This window comes from Phocoena phocoena, chromosome 3 (genome assembly GCF_963924675.1).
Source record: "Phocoena phocoena chromosome 3, mPhoPho1.1, whole genome shotgun sequence".
Taxonomy (NCBI): domain Eukaryota; kingdom Metazoa; phylum Chordata; class Mammalia; order Artiodactyla; family Phocoenidae; genus Phocoena; species Phocoena phocoena.
In genome coordinates, this window is record NC_089221.1 from 95,796,587 (window position 1) to 95,815,277 (window position 18,691).

Consider the following 18,691-nt stretch of genomic DNA (forward strand, 5'->3'; position numbering starts at 1 on the left):
AGCACAACTTATTGAAGAGACTGTCTTTTCTCCATTGTATATACCTGCCTCCTTTGTCACAGATTAGTTGACCATAGGTGTGTGGGTTTATCTCTGGGCTTTCTATCCTGTTCCATTGATCTATATCTCTGTTTTTGTGCCAGTACCATATTGTCTTGATGACTGTAGCTTTGTAGTATAGTCTGAAGTCAGGAAGTCTGATTCCTCCAGCTCTGTTTTTTTCCCTCAAGACTGCGTTTGCTATTCGGGGCCTTTTATGTCTCCATACAAATTTTAAGATTTTTTGTTCTAGTTCTGTAAAAACTGCCATTGGTAATTTGATAGGGATTGCATTGAATCTGTTGATTGCTTTGGGTAGTATAGTCATTTTCACAATATTGATTCTTCCAATCCAGGAACATGGTATATCTCTCTATCTGTTTGTATCATCATTGATTTCTTTCATCAGTGTCTTATAGTTTTCTGCATACAGGTTTTTCTCTCCCTAGGTAGGTTTATTCCTAGGTGTTTTATTCTTTTTGTTGCAATGGTAATGGGAGTGTTTCCTTAATTTCTCTTTCAGATTTTTCATCATTAGTGTATAGGAATGCAAGAGATTTCTGTGCATTAATTTTGTATCCTGCAACTTTACCAAATTCATTGATTAGCTCTAGTAGTTTTCTGGTGGCATCTTTGGGACTCTCTGTGTATAGTATAATGTCATCTGAAACAGTGACAGTTTTACATCTTCTTTTCCAGTTTGGATTCCTTTTATTTCTTTTTCTTCTCTGATTGCCGTGGCTAGGACTTCCAAAACTATGTTGAATAATAGTGGTGAGAGTGGACATCCTTGTCTTGTTCCTGATCTTAGAGGAAATACTGTCAGTTTTTCACCATTGGGAATGATGTTTGCTGTGGGCTTGTCATATATGGCCTTTATTATGTTGAGGTAGGTTCCCTCTATGCCCACTTTCTGAAGAGTTTTTACCATAAATGGGTGTTGAATTTTGTCAAAAGCTTTTTCTGCATCTATTGAGATGATCATATGCTTTTTATTCTTCAGTTTGTTAATATGGTGTATCACATTGATTGATGTGCGTACATTGAAGAATTCTTGCATCCCTAGGATAAATTGATCATGGTGTATGATCCTTTTAATGTGTTGTTGGATTCTGTTTGCTAGTATTTTGTTGATGATGTTTGCATCTATATTCATCAATGATATTGGTCTGGAATTTTCTTTTTTTGCAGTATCTTTGTCTGGTTTTGGTATCAGGGTGATGGTGGCCTCATAGAATGAGTTTGGGAGTGTTCCTTCCTCTACAATTTTTTGGAAGGGTTTGAGAAGGATGGGTGTTAGCTCTTCTCTAAATGTTTCATAGAATTCACCTGTGAAGCCATCTGGTCCTGGACTTTTGTTTGTTGGACGATTTTTAATCACAGTTTCAATTTCATTACTTGTGATTGGTCTGTTCATATTTTCTATTTCTTCCTGGTTCAGTCTTGGAAGGTATACCTTTCTAAGAATTTATCCAGGTTGTCCATTTTATTGACATAGAGTTTTTTAATCACAGTTTCAATTTCATTACTTGTGATTGGTCTGTTCATATTTTCTATTTCTTCCTGGTTGAGTCTTGGAAGGTTATACCTTTCTAAGAATTTATTCCAGGTTGTCCATTTTATTGACATAGAGTTTCTTGTAGTAGTCTCTTTTGGTGCTTTGTATTTCTGAGGTGTCTGTTGTAACTTCTCCTTTTTCATTTCTAACTTTATTGATTTGAGTCCTCTCCCCCTTTTTCTTGATGAGTCTGGCTATGGCTTATCAATTTTGTTTTTCTTCTCAAAGAACCAGCTTTTTAGTTTTATTGATCTTTGCTCTTTTTTTCTATTTCATTTATTTCTATTCTGATCTTTATGATTTCTTTCCTTCTACTAACTTTGGGTTTTGTTTGTTCTTCTTTCTCTAGTTCCTTTTAGATGTAAGTTTAGATTGTTTATTTGATATTTTTCTTGTTAATTGAAGTAGGTTTGTGTTGCTATAAACTTCCCTCTTAGAACTGCTTTTGCTGCATCCCATAGGTTTTGGGTCATCGTGTTTCCATTGTCATTTGTTTCTAGGTATTTTTTGATTTCCTCTTTGATTTCTTCAGTGATCTCTTGGTTATTAAGTAATGTATTTTTTAGCCTCCATGTGTTTTTATTTTTTACAGATTTTTTCCTGTAATTGATATCTAGTCTCATAGTATTGTGGTCGGAAAAGAAACTTGATATGATTTCAATGTCTTAAATTTACCAAGGCTTGATTTGTGACCCAACGTGTGATGTATCCTGTAGAATGTTCCATTAAAGTGTTATCTGCTCTTTTTGGATGGAATGTCCTATAAATATGAATTAAATCTACCTGGTCTATTGTCACTTAAAGCTTGTGTTTCCTTAGTAATTTTCTGTTTGGATGATCTGTCCATTGGTGTAAGTGAGGTGTTAAAGTCCCCCACTATTATTGAGTTACTGTCAATTTCCTCTTTATAGCTGTTAGCAGTTGCCTTATGTATTTAGGTGCTCCTATTTTGGGAGCATATATATTTATAATTGTTACATCTTATTCTTGGATTGATCCCTTGATCATTACGTAGTGTCCTTCCTTGTCTCTTGTAACATTCTTTCTTTTGAAGTCTATTTTATCTGATATGAATATTGCTACTCCAGCTTTCATTTGATTTCCATTTGCATGGAATATCTTTTTCCATCCCCTCACTTTCAGTCTGTATGTGTCCCTAGGTCTGAAGTGGGTTTCTGTAGACAGCATATATATGGGTCTTGTTTTTGTATCCATTCAGCGAGCCTGTGGCCTTTGGTTGGAGCATTTAATCCATTCATGTTTAAGGTAATTATTGATATGTATGTTCCTATTACCATTTTCTTAATTGTTTTGGGTTTGTTTTTCTAGGTCCTTTTCTTGTCTTGTGTTTCCCACTTAGAGAAGTTCCTTTAGCATTTGTTTTACAGCTGCTTTGGTGGTGCTTAATTCTCTTAGTTTTTGCTTTTCTGTAAAACTTTTGATTTCTCCATTGAATCTGAATGAGATCCTTGCTGGGTAGAGTAATTTTGGTTGTAGGTTCTTCCCTTTCATCACTTTAAATGTGTCATGCCACTCTCTTCTGGCTTGTAGAGTTTCTGCTGAGAAATCAGCTGTTAACCTTATGGGAGTTCCCTTGTATGTTATTTGCCATTTTTCCCTTGCTGCTTTCAATAGTTTTTCTTTGTCTTTAGTTTTTGCCAATTTGATTACTATGTGTCTCGGTGTGTTTCTCCTTGGGTTTATCCTGTATGGGACTCTCTGCACTTCCTGGACTTGGGTGGCTATTTCCTTTCCCATGTTAGGGAAGTTTTCAACTATAATCTCTTCAAATATTTTCTTGGGTCCTTTCTGTCTCTCTTCTCCTTCTGGGACCCCTATAATGTGAATGTTGTTATGTGTAATGTTGTCCCAGAGGTCTGTTAGGCTGTCTTCATTTCTTTTCATTCTTTTTCCTTTATTCTGTTCTGCAGCAGTGAATTCCACCATTCTGTCTTCCAGGTCACTTATCCATTTTTCTGCCTCAGTTATTCTGTTGAATATTGATTCTTTCAAGTGTATTTTTCATTTCAGTTATTGTACTGTTCATCTCTGTTTGTTTGTTCTTTAATCCTTCTAGGTCTCCATTAAACATTTCTTGCATCTTTTCGATCCTTGCCTCCATTCTCTTTCTGAGGTCTTAGATCATCTTCACTCTCATTATTCTGAATTCTTTTTCTGGAAGGTTGCCTATCTCCACTTCATTTAGTTGTTTTTCTGGTGTTTTATCTTGTTCCTTCATCTGGTACATAGCTCTCTGCCTTTTCATCTTGTCTCTCTTTCTGTGAATGTGGTTTTCATTCCACATGCTGCAGGATTGTAGTTCATCTTGCTTCTGCTGCCTGCCCTCTGGTGGATGAGGCTATCTAAGAGGCTTGAGCAAGTTTCCTGATGGGAGGGACTGGTGGTGGGTAGAGCTGGCTGTTGCTCTGGTGGGCAGAGCTCAGTAAAACTTTAATCAGCTTGTCTGCTGATGGGTCAGGCTGGGTTCTCTCCCTGTTCGTTGTTTGGCCTGAGGCAACCCAATACTGGAGCCTACCCAGCTTTTTGGTGGGGCTGATGGTGGACTCTGGGAGGGCTCACACCAAGGAGTATTTCCCAGAATCTCTGTCACCAGTGTCCTTGGCCTCACGGTGAGACACAGCCACCCCCCGCCTCTGCAGGAGACCCTCCAACACTAGCAGGTAGGTCTGGTTCAGTCTCCTATGGGGTCACAGCTCCTTCTCCTGGGTCCCGGTGTACACACTACTTTGTGTTTGCCTTCCAAGAGTGGAGTCTCTGTTTCCCCCAGTCCTGTCGAAGTCCTGCAGTCAAATTCTGCTAGGCTTCAAAGTCTGATTCTCTAGGAATTCCTCCTCCCGTTGCTGCACCCCCAGGTTGGGAAGCCTTACATGGGGCTCAGAACCTTCACTCCAGTGTGTGGAATTCTGTGGTATAAGTGTTCTCCAGTTTGTGAGTCACCCACCCAGTAGTTATGGGATTTGATTTTATTGTGATTGCGCCCCTCCTACTGTCTCATTGTGTCTTCTCCTTTGTCTTTGGATGAGGGGTATCTTTTTTGGTGAATTCCAGTGTCTTCTGTCGATGACTATTCAGCAGTTAGTTGTGATTCTGGTGCTCTTGCAAGAGGGAGTGAGAGCACATCCTTCTACTCTGCCATCTTGAACCAATGTGCCCTTATCATTGATTCTTAATCACTCTTTTCTGAGTGTACATTTCTCAATCCCATGTTGAAATGAGTGAAATATAACCCTTGCCAGAGGAGTATCAGATCCTGGAGCTTGAGAAAATTGCCATGGGCTTTGTTTTTTAAAAGCTTAAGGCCCTGTTTCAATGATCTTTGAGAGATCAAATCTTTGGCTTCCTTTTAATCTAGTCATTAGATTGAAATTGAGTAAAGAGCATCACAGAACCATATGCAGAAACAGATTTCCATTTTTTCTAACTGGTCTAATTTCAGCTGAAAATTATTAAAGTACGAGGTGAATGGGTCATGGTCAAGGATTCAGAACATTCCAATTGGTTTCTTGATCTCTGAAGCTCCAGCTCTGACATTGCTACTCACTGACGTTTTTCTGTCCTTCTTCTGCCTGGTCTAAGGAAGCAGCAGTCTCGGTGGAGGGAAAGGGCACATAAGGGCCTTGCAGCCTGTCAGATCTCGCTATGCTTTTATGATCACTGTAAGCTGAGGCAAGTAGCTGAACATTTCTGAGCTTTCATTCCTCATCTGTAAAATAAGTTTTATACAGTCATTCAATAGATTATTGAGTATCTAACAGGCACTGTTGTGACAGCCACCATTTTACTAAGCACTCATTATGTACTTATAGAGTATTGTGTACATTATCTGACTCAAGCCTCCAAACAACTCTGAAGAAATAATAATAATAATATAATCACAGTAGTGGTTAACCCTTATTGAGCATGCTCTACTTGCCAGTCACAGTGCTAAAAATTTTATGTAAATTAATTTAGACCTGATAATAATCCAGTGAGGACAGTGTTGCTTCCTGCATTTTCAGAGGTGAAACTGAGTTTCAGAGTGATGAAGTTGGTTGCCTTTTATGAGTCACACAACTCCTAAGAGGCTGCGGTAGGATTCAAATCCAGGCAGCTCACTCCAAAGCCTGTGCTTTTAGCCCCATTGATATTCCATACAAATTTATTATCATAAATACTGTTATATTTCTTAAGATAATAGTAGATTTAATAGAAACAGGTTTTGTTCTCTGGGATCTCACAGCTTGCAGGAAGAAAGTAATGGTGAGTGTCTAGAATCGCTTTATCCAATCACTGTATGCAGTAGCTAGATAATGTTTTTTAAAAATCTGGTATCACTTTTTACGTAGAGTTTCCCTTCAGGAGTGGAACAGGCTGGGATGAGCATCACCTTATGGGAGGCCCAGAGCAGAAAAACCTGAGGGATGTTGAGGAAGAGGTGTTCGTCTCATTAGTCACAGTTATCTTGTGTGATTCTGATGAAACCAAGAAGATTATGTAAAACCTTATACCAGGCTGGCAGAAGAGAGACAGACAATCCATTCTGAGAGAGAAAACCCCCACAAAATATGGAAATTGCTATATGTACAAAAATGTTCATTAATACATTTTTTATAACTGCAAACAAAACAAAACAAAGCTTGAAGCAACTTAAATGCCTAACTAATAGGGAAATGGTTGTCAACTATGGTCCATTGACGTTATGGGGTATTTTGCAGCTGTGTATTTATTTATGTTAATGTTTTGCTTTTGCAAAAGTTATATCTGCAGTACTTTGAAAAGAAGAAAATCATCTGTGATTTGACCACCCTGTGATAACCATGATTAAGGTTTGGTTTATTTCTTTCCAAGTTATGTTTATTTCACTTACAATGCAGTGGCCATTATTAGGAATAGTTACAAAGATAAGACAGCAAAATTTCTCAATGAATACTATAATAAGTAAATAAAAAAGATTGTTTTTACAAATATGAGAATAAATAAATAGATAGGAAAAAAGATTGGAAAGAGCTGGACTAACAACATTCTAATGGGAGTTATGTAGGGTGTGGGCTTATGGGTGTTTTTTATTTTTGCTATTTTCTTCATTGTGTTATGGGTCAACAGTGCACACTCTCAAGAGCTCTTGGGTGTTAAATTAGTAAAATCTATACTTAATGAATAAGGTCAGACTTAGGCAGATGTCCCCTCTAAATCCTTGTTCTCAAAGTGTGATTCTCAAACTAGCAACATCAGCATCACCTGGTAGTTTATTAGAAATACAGTCCCCAGCCCAGACCAACTGTTAGAATATGAGTTTGACAAAATCCCCAGGGGATCCTTATTGACATTAAAGTTTCACATGCATTGCTCTAAATGACAGACTTTCTCATTTGGGGAAGAGTGGAGTTTGATGATAGCTTAACCAAAGTATTAATAAATCTAAACATAATGTGCTAATAGGAGAGGGTTGATTGGAACATTGGCAAATGGAAGTGGGGCAGAGTTTGAAAATTTATCTGACACTGTTGAGGGGTTAGACAGTCAACTTGGGGACCCCGGCAAGAGTCACTAGGGAGCTGAGACTTCATGGAGATCACCAAGTGCTCGCCCGGCTCTCCAGGGTATGAGTGAGCTGTCCCTGTAGCTTCTCCACTGCCCTTTCTTTGGCTCTGTCTTCCCAGGTACCTCTTGACTATTCTTTGGTTTTCCTTCTAGCTTTCCTTCAGAAAGAAATGGCCCTTGTCATGTGTCTAAGAGAGATCTAGTCTTTTGGAGAGTTCTGTACTTATTAAAATATAAATAATTGCCATCTCTTAATGCATGAGTATCCAGTCTGTGGATTTATTTCTAATAACTCATATTACATCAGCATCATTGTGAATTTGTAAATCTGGCATGCTTTTGGTTTATAAATGTCCCTGTAACAGAGACTGATAAATTTTAAGGGATTGCTAATAAAATTACCAATAAAATTCTAGAGGGTTGAAACCACCTAGAGATGCTGTTACCTGGAGGACCTGTCTGGGTGGCCAGGAACCTCCTTAGGGGAATGTAGATGTCTCTCTTGGAAACCACATTAACTTTTGTAATTGATTTTTTAAAATTGAAATAAAAATGGATACCAAACGGGAAGGAAAGTATCCTAGCGTTTTGTTATTCAAGGAATCCTAACTTATTTGGCCCATTGTAGCCCAAAGAGTACTTCTCAATGATTGATTTTTCCCTTCTTCAGTGTTAGTTTTTGAAAGTATTTTAGGAACATTGAACTTTGTGTTTCTGTGACACCTCAGAAGTTAACGTGGCTCAATGTTTTCCTTTTAGAATGAGATCTTTTTTTCTAACATTTTACATGGTGTCCTCAGAGAAGATCACGCCCTGGTATCTAGAGCCGTCTCCATGAAGGTGGAAAATTTCACAGAAACCAATGAAATAAACGAGCTCTTTGACCTATTTACTTACAACAAGGTAAAATCAGTTACACATTTACATTTGTTCTGCACTCTTGGAGAAAGCTACATAAAATGGATTCTAAGGGTCCTAGACTAATGTGCTAGTACACAATTTTGGTACAAAAACCTTAATATTATTCCATAGATGGATTTCAGAAAACGTGGTTAAATCAGTTCTTATCTAGTAAATATTAATCAACTACAATAGGTGCTCAGTATCATCTACCTTTATTAATATAGACTTAGCTTGCTACTTTTAAGGTGAACCCTTCTGCTTGGTAGAAATTTGTACTTGTATCGACTGAAAGAACACACAACATAAAAGTTGTGAGTTAAGTTTTATTCAGGAATCTTACTGAGGACTATAGCCCAGGAGACAGCCTCTCAGAGTGCTCCGAGAAACTACTCCGAAGTGGTAAGGGAGGGGCCAGGATATATCTGAATTTTTTTTGCTGGGAAAAACATGCAGTTGACTGCATAAAAAGATTACTGCTAATCACAAGGAACAGACGTCTCAAGTTAATGATTTTAGTGCTTTTCTGTATATGGAAAAATGTAAGAATCTGGGGTCATTGAAATGTTTCCTTACATATGCATCTTAACTATGTAGGGGCCAGGATATTCAAAGCACAGAATGCTTCCTGTTTTCTCCATCCTGAATTTCCCCCAGGGTGCGCTCTCAGTGGGTATCTGCAGTGGCTAATGGCTGATCCTCGTAGAACTGGAATGGCAGGCAACAATTTTTCTTTACACTTGCCGTATGAGTATCTCAGTTTAAAAACTTTACTGCGCCCTGAACTCTTTATATGTAGGACATTTTCTCATCTTTTACCTATTAATTAGTGACAGTCTCCTATTTTATTAGCACATTTGGGGATAACCCAGACATTCAACTAAAGTACGCAGTGCAATCAGAAGCACAGCCCAGAATCTTGCTTATCAGAATGGAATGCGTCAATATTTAGATACCGAATTTTGTTTAAATAATGGACAGCTTCTTATGTCTTAGGGAGCGTCTCTGGCCCGGATGCTTTCTAGTTTCTTGAATGAGAAAATATTTATCAGCGCACTTAAGGTGAGTTTACAAAATTGTTGTTACCTGGAAAACAGTAAACATAAATTGCTTTGGCATGTTATTTATCTTAACCTTAACTTTTCTATTTTGACAGTCATATTTGGAGACATTTTCTTACTCAAATGCTGAGCAAGATGATCTATGGAGGCATTTTCAAATGGTAATTCTCTCACTTCCTGCCATGTTTTTGCTGAGTTGTTTTGTAAGATTGGGAGGCCATGTGTGTATGGTGATGACACAGGAAAACCATCTTTCCTTGTTTGTGACACTCCTTTAAGTCAGGGGTTGCTTCTTTAGTCTTCACCACTATATTCCCAATGCCCAGAAGAGAGCCTGCATATGTTAGATCCATAAAAAATGTGGTCAGTAAATGAATGAATGAATGAATGAATGTACTAAGGAACCATTCATATATAGAGAGTTGAACAGCATTAAATTTGGTCCAGAATATCACCCACTGGGAATTACTGTACTATATGAATGAGGAAGAGAATAGCTATGTAGTTTCTTTTAGGAGATTGCTACCTCAAAAGATTTGGATGATAAATATCTGCTTTTGTGATGATTTTTTTAAAACAGGCCATAGATGACCAGAGTAAAATTCTTTTGCCAGCAACAGTAAAAAGCATCATGGACAGTTGGACACACCAGAGTGGTTTTCCAGTTATCACCTTAAATGTATCTACTGGTGTCATGAAACAGGAGCCATTTTATCTTGGAAAGGTTAAAAATCAGACCCTTCTAACCCACAAGTAGGTAGATTTACTCCTCTGTCTTCACCTTCCTTGGGATTGAGCTGTGATCAAATGGAAACCAGCCTGTGGGTGAGGAAGCATAACCCCTACTGGATACACACCCTTCCATGGGGTGATTCTGGGATGGTGACTGAGTGTTCCATGCAGGATGTCGCTGGTGTGCTAGGATGGGGCAGAGCCCCTCATGTGCTGAGCAAGGCCAGAGACCTGCATTTAGGGATTCAAGCAGTGCCCCTCCCCTGGGATATAGGGCCACTCCCATGACCAAAGCTTTGGGTGTTATGCATTCTCTTCTGTCCTTTAGACAGAGGTCATGAATTAGTCGGAATTCTGTGTGAAAGGCAGTAAAATAGAGCCTGAAATGCCTCCTGTTAGTTAAGAAGAAAGGGGATCCTGTTGCAGTGTTGTCTTCCCTTCCCTAGAAACGGAACTGAATGGTGACTGTATCCCTGAGGAATAATTCTGTGCATGTCTGCCCATGCACTTATCTGTGCTTTTGTAGCCATACCTAAAACGTTAGAATTATAGATCCCAAATCCAAACCTTAGGTAAGTCTTATTCAAAATCTCTGAGTTTCAGTTGCCTTATCTATAAAGGAAATGTAATAACATATATCCCAGGGGATTGTTGTAGAAGTGAAATGGAATAATAAGTATAAAGTGGCTTAGCATTCATCACTTTCTCCTTCCCTTTCCTTCTCTTTCTTGTTAATTTTCAACTGTTTGTTTAAAATAAATTTATTTATTTATTTATTTTAAATAAATAATTTAAAATTATTGCGTTGGGTCTTCGTTGCTGTGTGCGGGCTTTCTCTAGTGTGGTGAGAGGGGGCTACTCTTTGTTGCAGTACACAGACTTCTCATTGCGGTGGCTTCTCTTGTTGCAGAGCACAGGCTCCAGGCTCGTTGGCTTCAGTAGTTTAGGCATGTGGGCTCCGTAGCTATGGCTCACAGGCTCTAGAGTGTAGGCTCAGTAGTTGTGGCACACGGCTTAGTTGTTCCACGGCATGTGGGATCTTCCTGGACCAGGGCTCAAACCTGTGTCCCCTGCATTGGCAGGTGGATTCTTAACCACTGCACCACCAGGGAAGCCCTTCCAACTGTTTTTGATAAAAGTTTTGATCCTCAGATCTCATTATAGTAAGTATCAGCACAAATGAGTAATTAATTTTCATATATCACCACCAAAATTTTCAAGTTGTCCTACTCTTTCTTTAAAACCCCAGGGGCGGGAACAGGAGACCTGCAGGTCCCTTCTCCCTATGATATTTCATGACTTGTGAGAAGAGGTGGCCTTAGCTACCACATAAACAGAGACCCTCAGTTCAAAGTCTGAGAAACCAGACTTTTGAGCGTTTGAGCAAGATTGGAAATAATTGCCCAAATTCCAAGTAGTGTGTCTCTTCAGATGACTAATGTCCTCCCTGTGGTCAGCGACTTCATCGAGGTCATGTCCACCAATGTGGGAAGAATGCCAGCATTCAAGTAATATGAATAATCTGGCTGATCTTTGTTGAACACTTTTCAGACAAGGAGAAAGCTTGAGGTGGAGAAGCATTTTGAAATGTTTGTCAAGCTTTTGCTTCTTAACTGATTATTCAACTCTCTTGGCACAGATGGCTTTGGGTCTGCCTGTAGCATTTGAATGACCCCTGAGTAAGGCCAGGTGGCTGTAATTTAATATAAACAGGCCTTGAAATTTTCAGATACAGGAGAGTCTTAGTAGCTACCTTAAGTTATAAAAAGAAGCAAATCTATAAGACACAAGAAGAGAGTAAACAAATAGCCAAAGCAAAACTGACTTCTGAAACAACAGTGAATAATTCTAAGAGCAAAGTCCTGCGTATCCACAGGGAATGACCAAAGAATTTGAGTTCAGTTATTTTATCATCTTATTTAATATTGGCTCAGAGCTGATATTCTTATGTGTGAATATTAACTGAATTTTTCATTTTTTTCCAAAAAGTGACACATGGATTGTACCTATCCTTTGGATAAAAAATGGAACTACACAGTCTTTAGTCTGGCTAGATAAAAGCAGCAGTAAGTAACAAATTTTAAAAAATATCTCCACATATATATGCAAATATATATATGTGTATGTATATATATATGTGTGTGTGTGTAAACATATATATTTTATATATATATATATATATATAAAGGCAGAGACTAAAATGTTGAAATGTCTATCTTTTTTTTTTCTTTCTTTCTTTCTTTTTTTTATTTTGCGGTACGCGGGCCTCTTACTGTTGTGGCCTCTTCCGTTGTGAAGCACAGGCTCCGGATGCGCAGGCTCAGCGGCCATGGCTCACGGGCCCAGCTGCTCCGCGGCATGCGGGATCTTCCCAGACCGGGGCACGAACCCGTGTCCCCTGCATCGGCAGGTGGACTCTCAACCACTGTGCCACCAGGGAAGCCTGAAATGTCTATCTTTTGGAAAGCTATCTTGTTTACAACTAAAATATTGTATCATTCTTTTTGAACATAGAGCTTTAAAGAAAAGTTTCTGATCAAAACCCATTATATGTGAAAAAATATAATTATGTGGTAAGATCAATACATATTTTACAATAGCTTTACTTTTTGTTTTATTGGACTTATTGTTTAGAATTAAGAGGGTGTAGTACAGATGTGTAATAAAATATTTTTAAAATGTACCATTTCAAACTTGTCACCTGTTTCTTTGTAGAAGTATTCCCTGAAATGCAAGTTTCAGATTCTGATCATGACTGGGTGATTTTAAATTTGAATATGACTGGATATTATAGAGTTAACTATGATAAATTTGGTTGGAAGAAATTAAATCAACAGCTTGAAAAAGATCCTAAGGTAAGGTTATATTTTTACACCTTTTATTAAATATCATTAATATTGCACTCTCTAGCCTTTAGAGGTTGAGCTTTCATCAACCTGTCTGGTGGGAACCTGACCCCTGTTGCCACCCCTCACCCCAAGGCATACTGGATTTTTTTTTCTAATTCTTAGAAAGGAGAGGTTTTGGTTGAATGCATTGTGTTTTTGAACATTAATCTCACTTTTCCACAATAATTTTACCTTTCTAGGTAAAAATTCAGAAGAATTCCCTATTAACCATTAATTTTGTGATCTTAGGCAAGTTAAATGTTCTGCTTCAATTTCTTCACTTTAAAATGGGAATAATATCATATCTTTCTTATTCCTTATGAGGATTAGAGATGATGTAAGTAAACATATACTTAAAATTTCAAAGCCCATAATAGGTGCCAGTACATATATGCTAGAAAATGTTAATTTTCTAAAAACTGTATTTTCACCCTCCCTCAAAGGAGGCAATTTAATTCACAAGGTATCAATAATAATCCAATATTGCTTTAAGTTGTAAAACAACTGTAAATTATTATGCAATGTAGAAATATTAAAATATTGGCTAGCTCTTATCAATCAGATTTTAATTGGTTGAATTAAACCAAATCTCCATTGGTGCAGATGGGTGCTGGCTTAGAGGTCTATAGAGTTGGCTCTGCTGTGAAATCTTGGGCTGTTCATTTAGTCTCTATTCATAAAACTAGAGAGTTGAACTGAAAGATATCTTAGGTGTCTCTCTCTTCAAGAGTTCTGTGAGTCACATAGCAGCCTCTCCGGCAGAAGAGGCAGTGCACAGCATACTGGTCCAGAGCTCGGGTTCTGGGTCAGGTAGACTTCTGTTCATATTTTTGTTTATCATTTACCAGATGTGTGACCTTGGGCCTCTTGTTTACCCAGTCATGCCTTGGGTTCCTTATCAGTGTAATAATGGGTGTAATAGACCTTAAAGCGTTGTTGTGAAGATTAAATAAGGTGATGTGTGTAGTATGTTTAACAGAGGCCTGACACAATTTGGGCATTCAGAACATGATCAGTAATTTTTAAAAATTATCATTGGTCTTTTGAATAAAGGTACAAAAAACAGTTATAATAATACTTTATTTAAAAATCTTTTTCAGAGTAGCTAAATTCTTTTTAATTTCTAAGGGCAGTCTTAGCCATGGAAGCACTAGGTCATGCCATTATAGCTATGATTTCTTGAAACCCTTGTAGATTACTTATTGGAAAACTGGGGTCAATTATTCATACAACATAATTGCGGAGCAAATAAAACATTTCTATTTTTTTTTTTTTTTTTGCGGTACGCGGGCCTCTCACTGTTGCGGCCTCTCCCGTTGCGGGGCACAGGCTCCGGACGCGCAGGCCCAGCGGCCATGGCTCACGGGCCCAGCCGCTCCGCGGCATGTGGGATCTTCCCGGACCGGGGCATGAACCCGTGTCCCCTGCATCGGCAGGCAGACTCCCAACCACTGCGCCACCAGGGAAGCCCCATTTCTATTATTAATATTAATCTAGAAAATGTAAGTGTTATTATTACTGCCAGAAAAGATATGTGACTACAACAAAGGAAAGAATTAAGCTTGGCTTGTTCAGATGCTTAAAGGGATGTTGTGAAGATAAATTTTCTGGGACCACATATATGAACATGCTGAGGGGGGGTATTGAAGGACTGCTGTAGGAAACTTTGGGCACCCTTAGGACACAAGCTGAGACAGAGTTCTGTGGCCTGACAATGCCAGGGAGCTCAAACCGAAGCCTGAGGAGTTAGGTTGGCAGTTGACTCCTGCCTTTTCATGATTCAAAGGGCTCTGTTGGTGGTATTGTGTCAAATTAGTAAACTCTTGAGAAGAGAGATACCATTGAAAAGAGTACCTCACTATTGCCAAAATAGTGCTAAGTAATATTCTCTAAGGCTTCCTATGCCAAAAAGTCCCCTGACAACAATTTGGACATTGTGATACAATTTAATGTATACTTTCTGTTTTGGAGAGGCCCTTTAAACTTGGCTCCCTGTTTTATTTTTTAGCATGCTGTTTTTCACAGAGTATTTTGGCAAAACTCTCAGCCATATTTAAGCCTTATGATTGATGTCCAGAGGGATCACTTATCAAAAGCAGATGTATAATAAATAAATTATGGGAACTATCCTTAGAAATGATCGTTTCTCTGTACATAATTCACATGAAAGTGCTTTGTAAGCAGCAATGATCTTTAATGTTGTTATTATTTTGAAAGTTATTTTTTCACTAAAAATGTTCTCATCTTTTCCTGAACATTTTTGGATCTCATTTGCAGGCTATTCCTGTTATTCACAGACTTCAGTTGGTTGATGATGCCTTTTCCTTGTCTAAGTGAGTATATTTTCTTCTTTCATCATTTTAGCGTATACCTTGAGAAATTTATAAAAATAATAACCTCATCACTATGAACTTGGTTCTTTAGTATATACAGGCCCTAACTTATTAAGATTAGGATCAAATTCTGTGGTTATTGTGGAATTTATGATATAATAGTTGCTAGAATATGCAACAACGTGGATGAACGTTGAGGACATTAAGCTATGTGAAATAAGCCAGGCACAGAAAGACAAATACTGTATGTTTCCATTTACATGAGGTACTTAGTAGTCAGAGTCAGAGAGACGGAAAGACTGGTGGTTGCCAAGGGCTGGTGCAGGAGGGTGGGAGGGGGCAATGGGGAGATATTGTTTAATGGGTACAGAGTTTCAGTTTCACAAGATGAAAAGAATTATGGAGATGGATAGAGATGATGGGTGCACAACATTATGAATGTATGTTTTTTAAATTTTTTATTGGAGTATAGTTGATTTACAATGTTGTGTTAGTTTCTGCTGTACAGCAAGGTGAAATACATATGAATGTATTTAATACTAGCGAACCATACACTTTAAAACAGTTAAGAAGACAAATGCTATGTGTATTTTGCAACAATAAAAGAATTAGAAAAAAAGGCAATTCAAAAAAGTCATTATCAGGATAAGAGCAATAACATCTACTACTATTAGAAATGAAAGCCACAGAAAACAATGTTTTTTACAACAATTTGACAAGAAGGAATATATTCTTTCTCAAGTCAAAACTTGGTAGTTAATTATATGAAAATCGTATATTTTCAGTCAAATTAACTTTGGTATAATAAGGTTTAAACTGATTATGGAGAAATTTTGAAAGACTCTTAAAGGAGCAGCAAAGAAAATTCAATGTTTTAAAAGGAAGCCCTGGGCTTCCCTGGTAGCGCAGTGGTTAAGAATCCGCCTGCCAGTGCAGGGGACATGGGTTCGATCCTGCTCCGGGAAGATCCCACATGCCGCGGAGCAACTAAGCCCATGCGTCACAGCTGCTGAGCCTGCGCTCTAGAGCCCGCGAGCCACAACTACTGAGCCCATGTGCCATAACTACTGAAGCCCGCGCACCTAGAGTCCATGCTCCACAGCAAGAGAAGCCACAGCAATGAGAAGCCCACACAACACAAGGAAGAGTAACCCCCGCTCGCCACAACTAGAGAAAGCCTGTGCGCAGCAACGAAGACCCAACACAACCAAAAATAAAATAAATAAATTTGTAAAAATAAATAAATAAAATAAAATGCCTTTCCATGAGAAAAAAAAAAAAAGGAAGCCCTTAAAGGAAAACCTTTAGAAGGATGCAGTAGAGATGATGTAAATAGAAAAAAGTAATAGTGTTTAAATATTTATAGGATTATTGCAAAATGTATAAGAATCATTATTTTAAAAATCTCAATCAAGAGTAAAAACTTAGGTAAAATACAAGTGATTCAGACTTGCATTTGTAAAGACTGCTAAACGTTTGGGTTTTTTTGTGGGTTTTTTTGCAGTACGCGGGCCTCTCACTGTTGTGGCCTCTCCTGTTGCGGAGCACAGGCTCCGGACGCGCAGGCTCAGCGGCCATGGCTCACGGGCGCAGCCGCTCCGCGGCATGTGGGATCTTCCCAGACCGGGGTACGAACCCGTGTCCCCTGCATCAGCAGGCGGACTCTCAACCACTGCGCCACCAGGGAAGCCCCTAAATGTTTAAATGGATAAATTTAGGAAGATTGTAGAAGATGTATTCATATTTTTCTAAGATACTGGAAGTTAAGGAAATAAAGTAATTGATGTATCCAAAAAAAAAAAAAAGTTTCTGGAACTAAATAGACTATCAATTAAGATTTTGAAGTGGTTTTTATTACCCAATGATGATGACTGTAGGTATAATTTTATTGAGCCTGAATTTTAGTGTATTACAGAATTATTGATTTCATTTATATTGGATTTACTCAATATAAGCTCTGCTGATAAGTTTCTAACCAGGAAAATGAATATATGTTCAGAACTTAAATTCCAGACAGTAAAATTAAAGAGTACACATAATAAATGATGCAGTATGTTCTCTCTTTCTTTGGCCTGTTGTATTTCTTGAATGAAGGTCTGCATATTTTATCCTTCGTTTTTTTGCTACTTTTCCCCATGTGATGTACAGCACATTTCCCTGCTCACTACTTTGCTGAAACATTTCTCTAAGATTATCATGACTTTATACTGTTAACCACATCCTCCTGCAAACTTCTTTTTTGACTTCCTGAGGCTCCAATATGCAAACCTAGTTCTCCTCTAGGATCTGACTTCTCTTTTTCTTGCTGCCGTGAGCATCCTTAAGACCAGTCATGGTTGTGTTATTTTCTTCTATCTTTCCTCTGGATAATTCATGCCTTCTGATGGTTTCAGTGATCATTTTATTATGTACATGTACAGTGCCTAGCAGATATAAGGTATGCAATAAATGTTTATGAAAGGATATGTTGATGACTTCTAAATCTAGATGTCTATTTGTCTCCTCCTGTCTTCTGTTTATCCTGTGGTCATTTAAATTCAGTACCTTAAACACTGAACTTTATTTCTGTCTCTAAATTGCTCCTGCTATCAATTTCTCTCTGTCTGTCGAAGCTACTACTACTTTTCCCATCCCCACACTTGAAACATCAGAGAGATCCTTGACTGCTGTCTCTCTCTCTCCATCTCCCATCAAGTCATCATGTCTTATCTATTCATTCCGGGGTTCTGGGGAATGTCTTTTGGATTCTCACCTCACTACCTTCACTGCTTCCGTGCTAAGCCAAGCTTTCATCACCCTTTGCCTAGCCTATCGCATTAGCTTCCAGCCTTTAGTCCTTTAGAATTCTATTTATATTAGAAGTCCATTCTGTTTTCTGCAGCACAGTTGCAACAAAATTTTAAGGTATTGATTTCATGATGTTACCCCGGCTGTTTAAACACCTTCCCACCACATGTAAACTCTTCATCCGGATACTCAAGGCTCTCCACACTTTTGATTTACCTTACCTATTAACTCCCATCTCTCACTACACATAAAAGAAATTCCCTGCCTCGGTTAACTTGGTCTGCCCATCACACGAATTCCCACTTTATCTTCTTGCCCATCACACTAATTCCCACTTTAAACTGCCTTCCTCTATCTCTCTACTTATTCCAATCCTACCCTTCCTTCACTGCTTTTCTCAACTTCCTTCTCCAGAAGGCCTCCCTGCCTCTCCCATCACATGCGTATATTTTTCTTCTTTGCTACTTTATTGTATTCGTTGCCTCTGCTAGGGCCTTTCATTAACACCTTCTTACGTGCAAGTCTCAGCTCTTCACTAAGTAATAAGCTCCTCGCTGGTAAGCAACAGGAGTGTCCTGTTTGTGTTCACTTGTTTTGTGTTCCTACTAGTATCTGGCAGAGCATTAGATAGAGAATGACTTTTAATTAATACTTGTTGAATGGAAATTATAGTCTCTTAAGAATGTATACCAAATGCACAAATATTCTAGTGCCTGACAATCAGCCCAACATTTGGCCTGGATTTTCTACAACCTCCGAGAATTTGGGCACTTGAACCTATCAAGCTGAAATTGAGGGTCTGTCCACATTGCTTAGGTTCTACTTCATCAATGAGATGGGACTTCTACCGTC

At 38.4% G+C, this 18,691-nt stretch overlaps 1 protein-coding gene across 1 annotated transcript in view; it reads left to right on the forward strand.

Moving 5' to 3' along the window:
- The window catches only part of LVRN (laeverin), an 87,040-nt gene that overhangs the window by 53,849 nt on the left and 14,500 nt on the right, over positions 1–18,691 (forward strand). Inside the window, exons 7-13 of the mRNA XM_065874518.1 lie at positions 7,898–8,041; positions 9,035–9,100; positions 9,195–9,260; positions 9,680–9,852; positions 11,821–11,897; positions 12,547–12,686; positions 14,997–15,052. Of these exons, the coding sequence (XP_065730590.1) occupies positions 7,898–8,041; positions 9,035–9,100; positions 9,195–9,260; positions 9,680–9,852; positions 11,821–11,897; positions 12,547–12,686; positions 14,997–15,052 (722 nt within the window). The remainder of the gene's footprint in view (positions 1–7,897; positions 8,042–9,034; positions 9,101–9,194; positions 9,261–9,679; positions 9,853–11,820; positions 11,898–12,546; positions 12,687–14,996; positions 15,053–18,691) is intronic.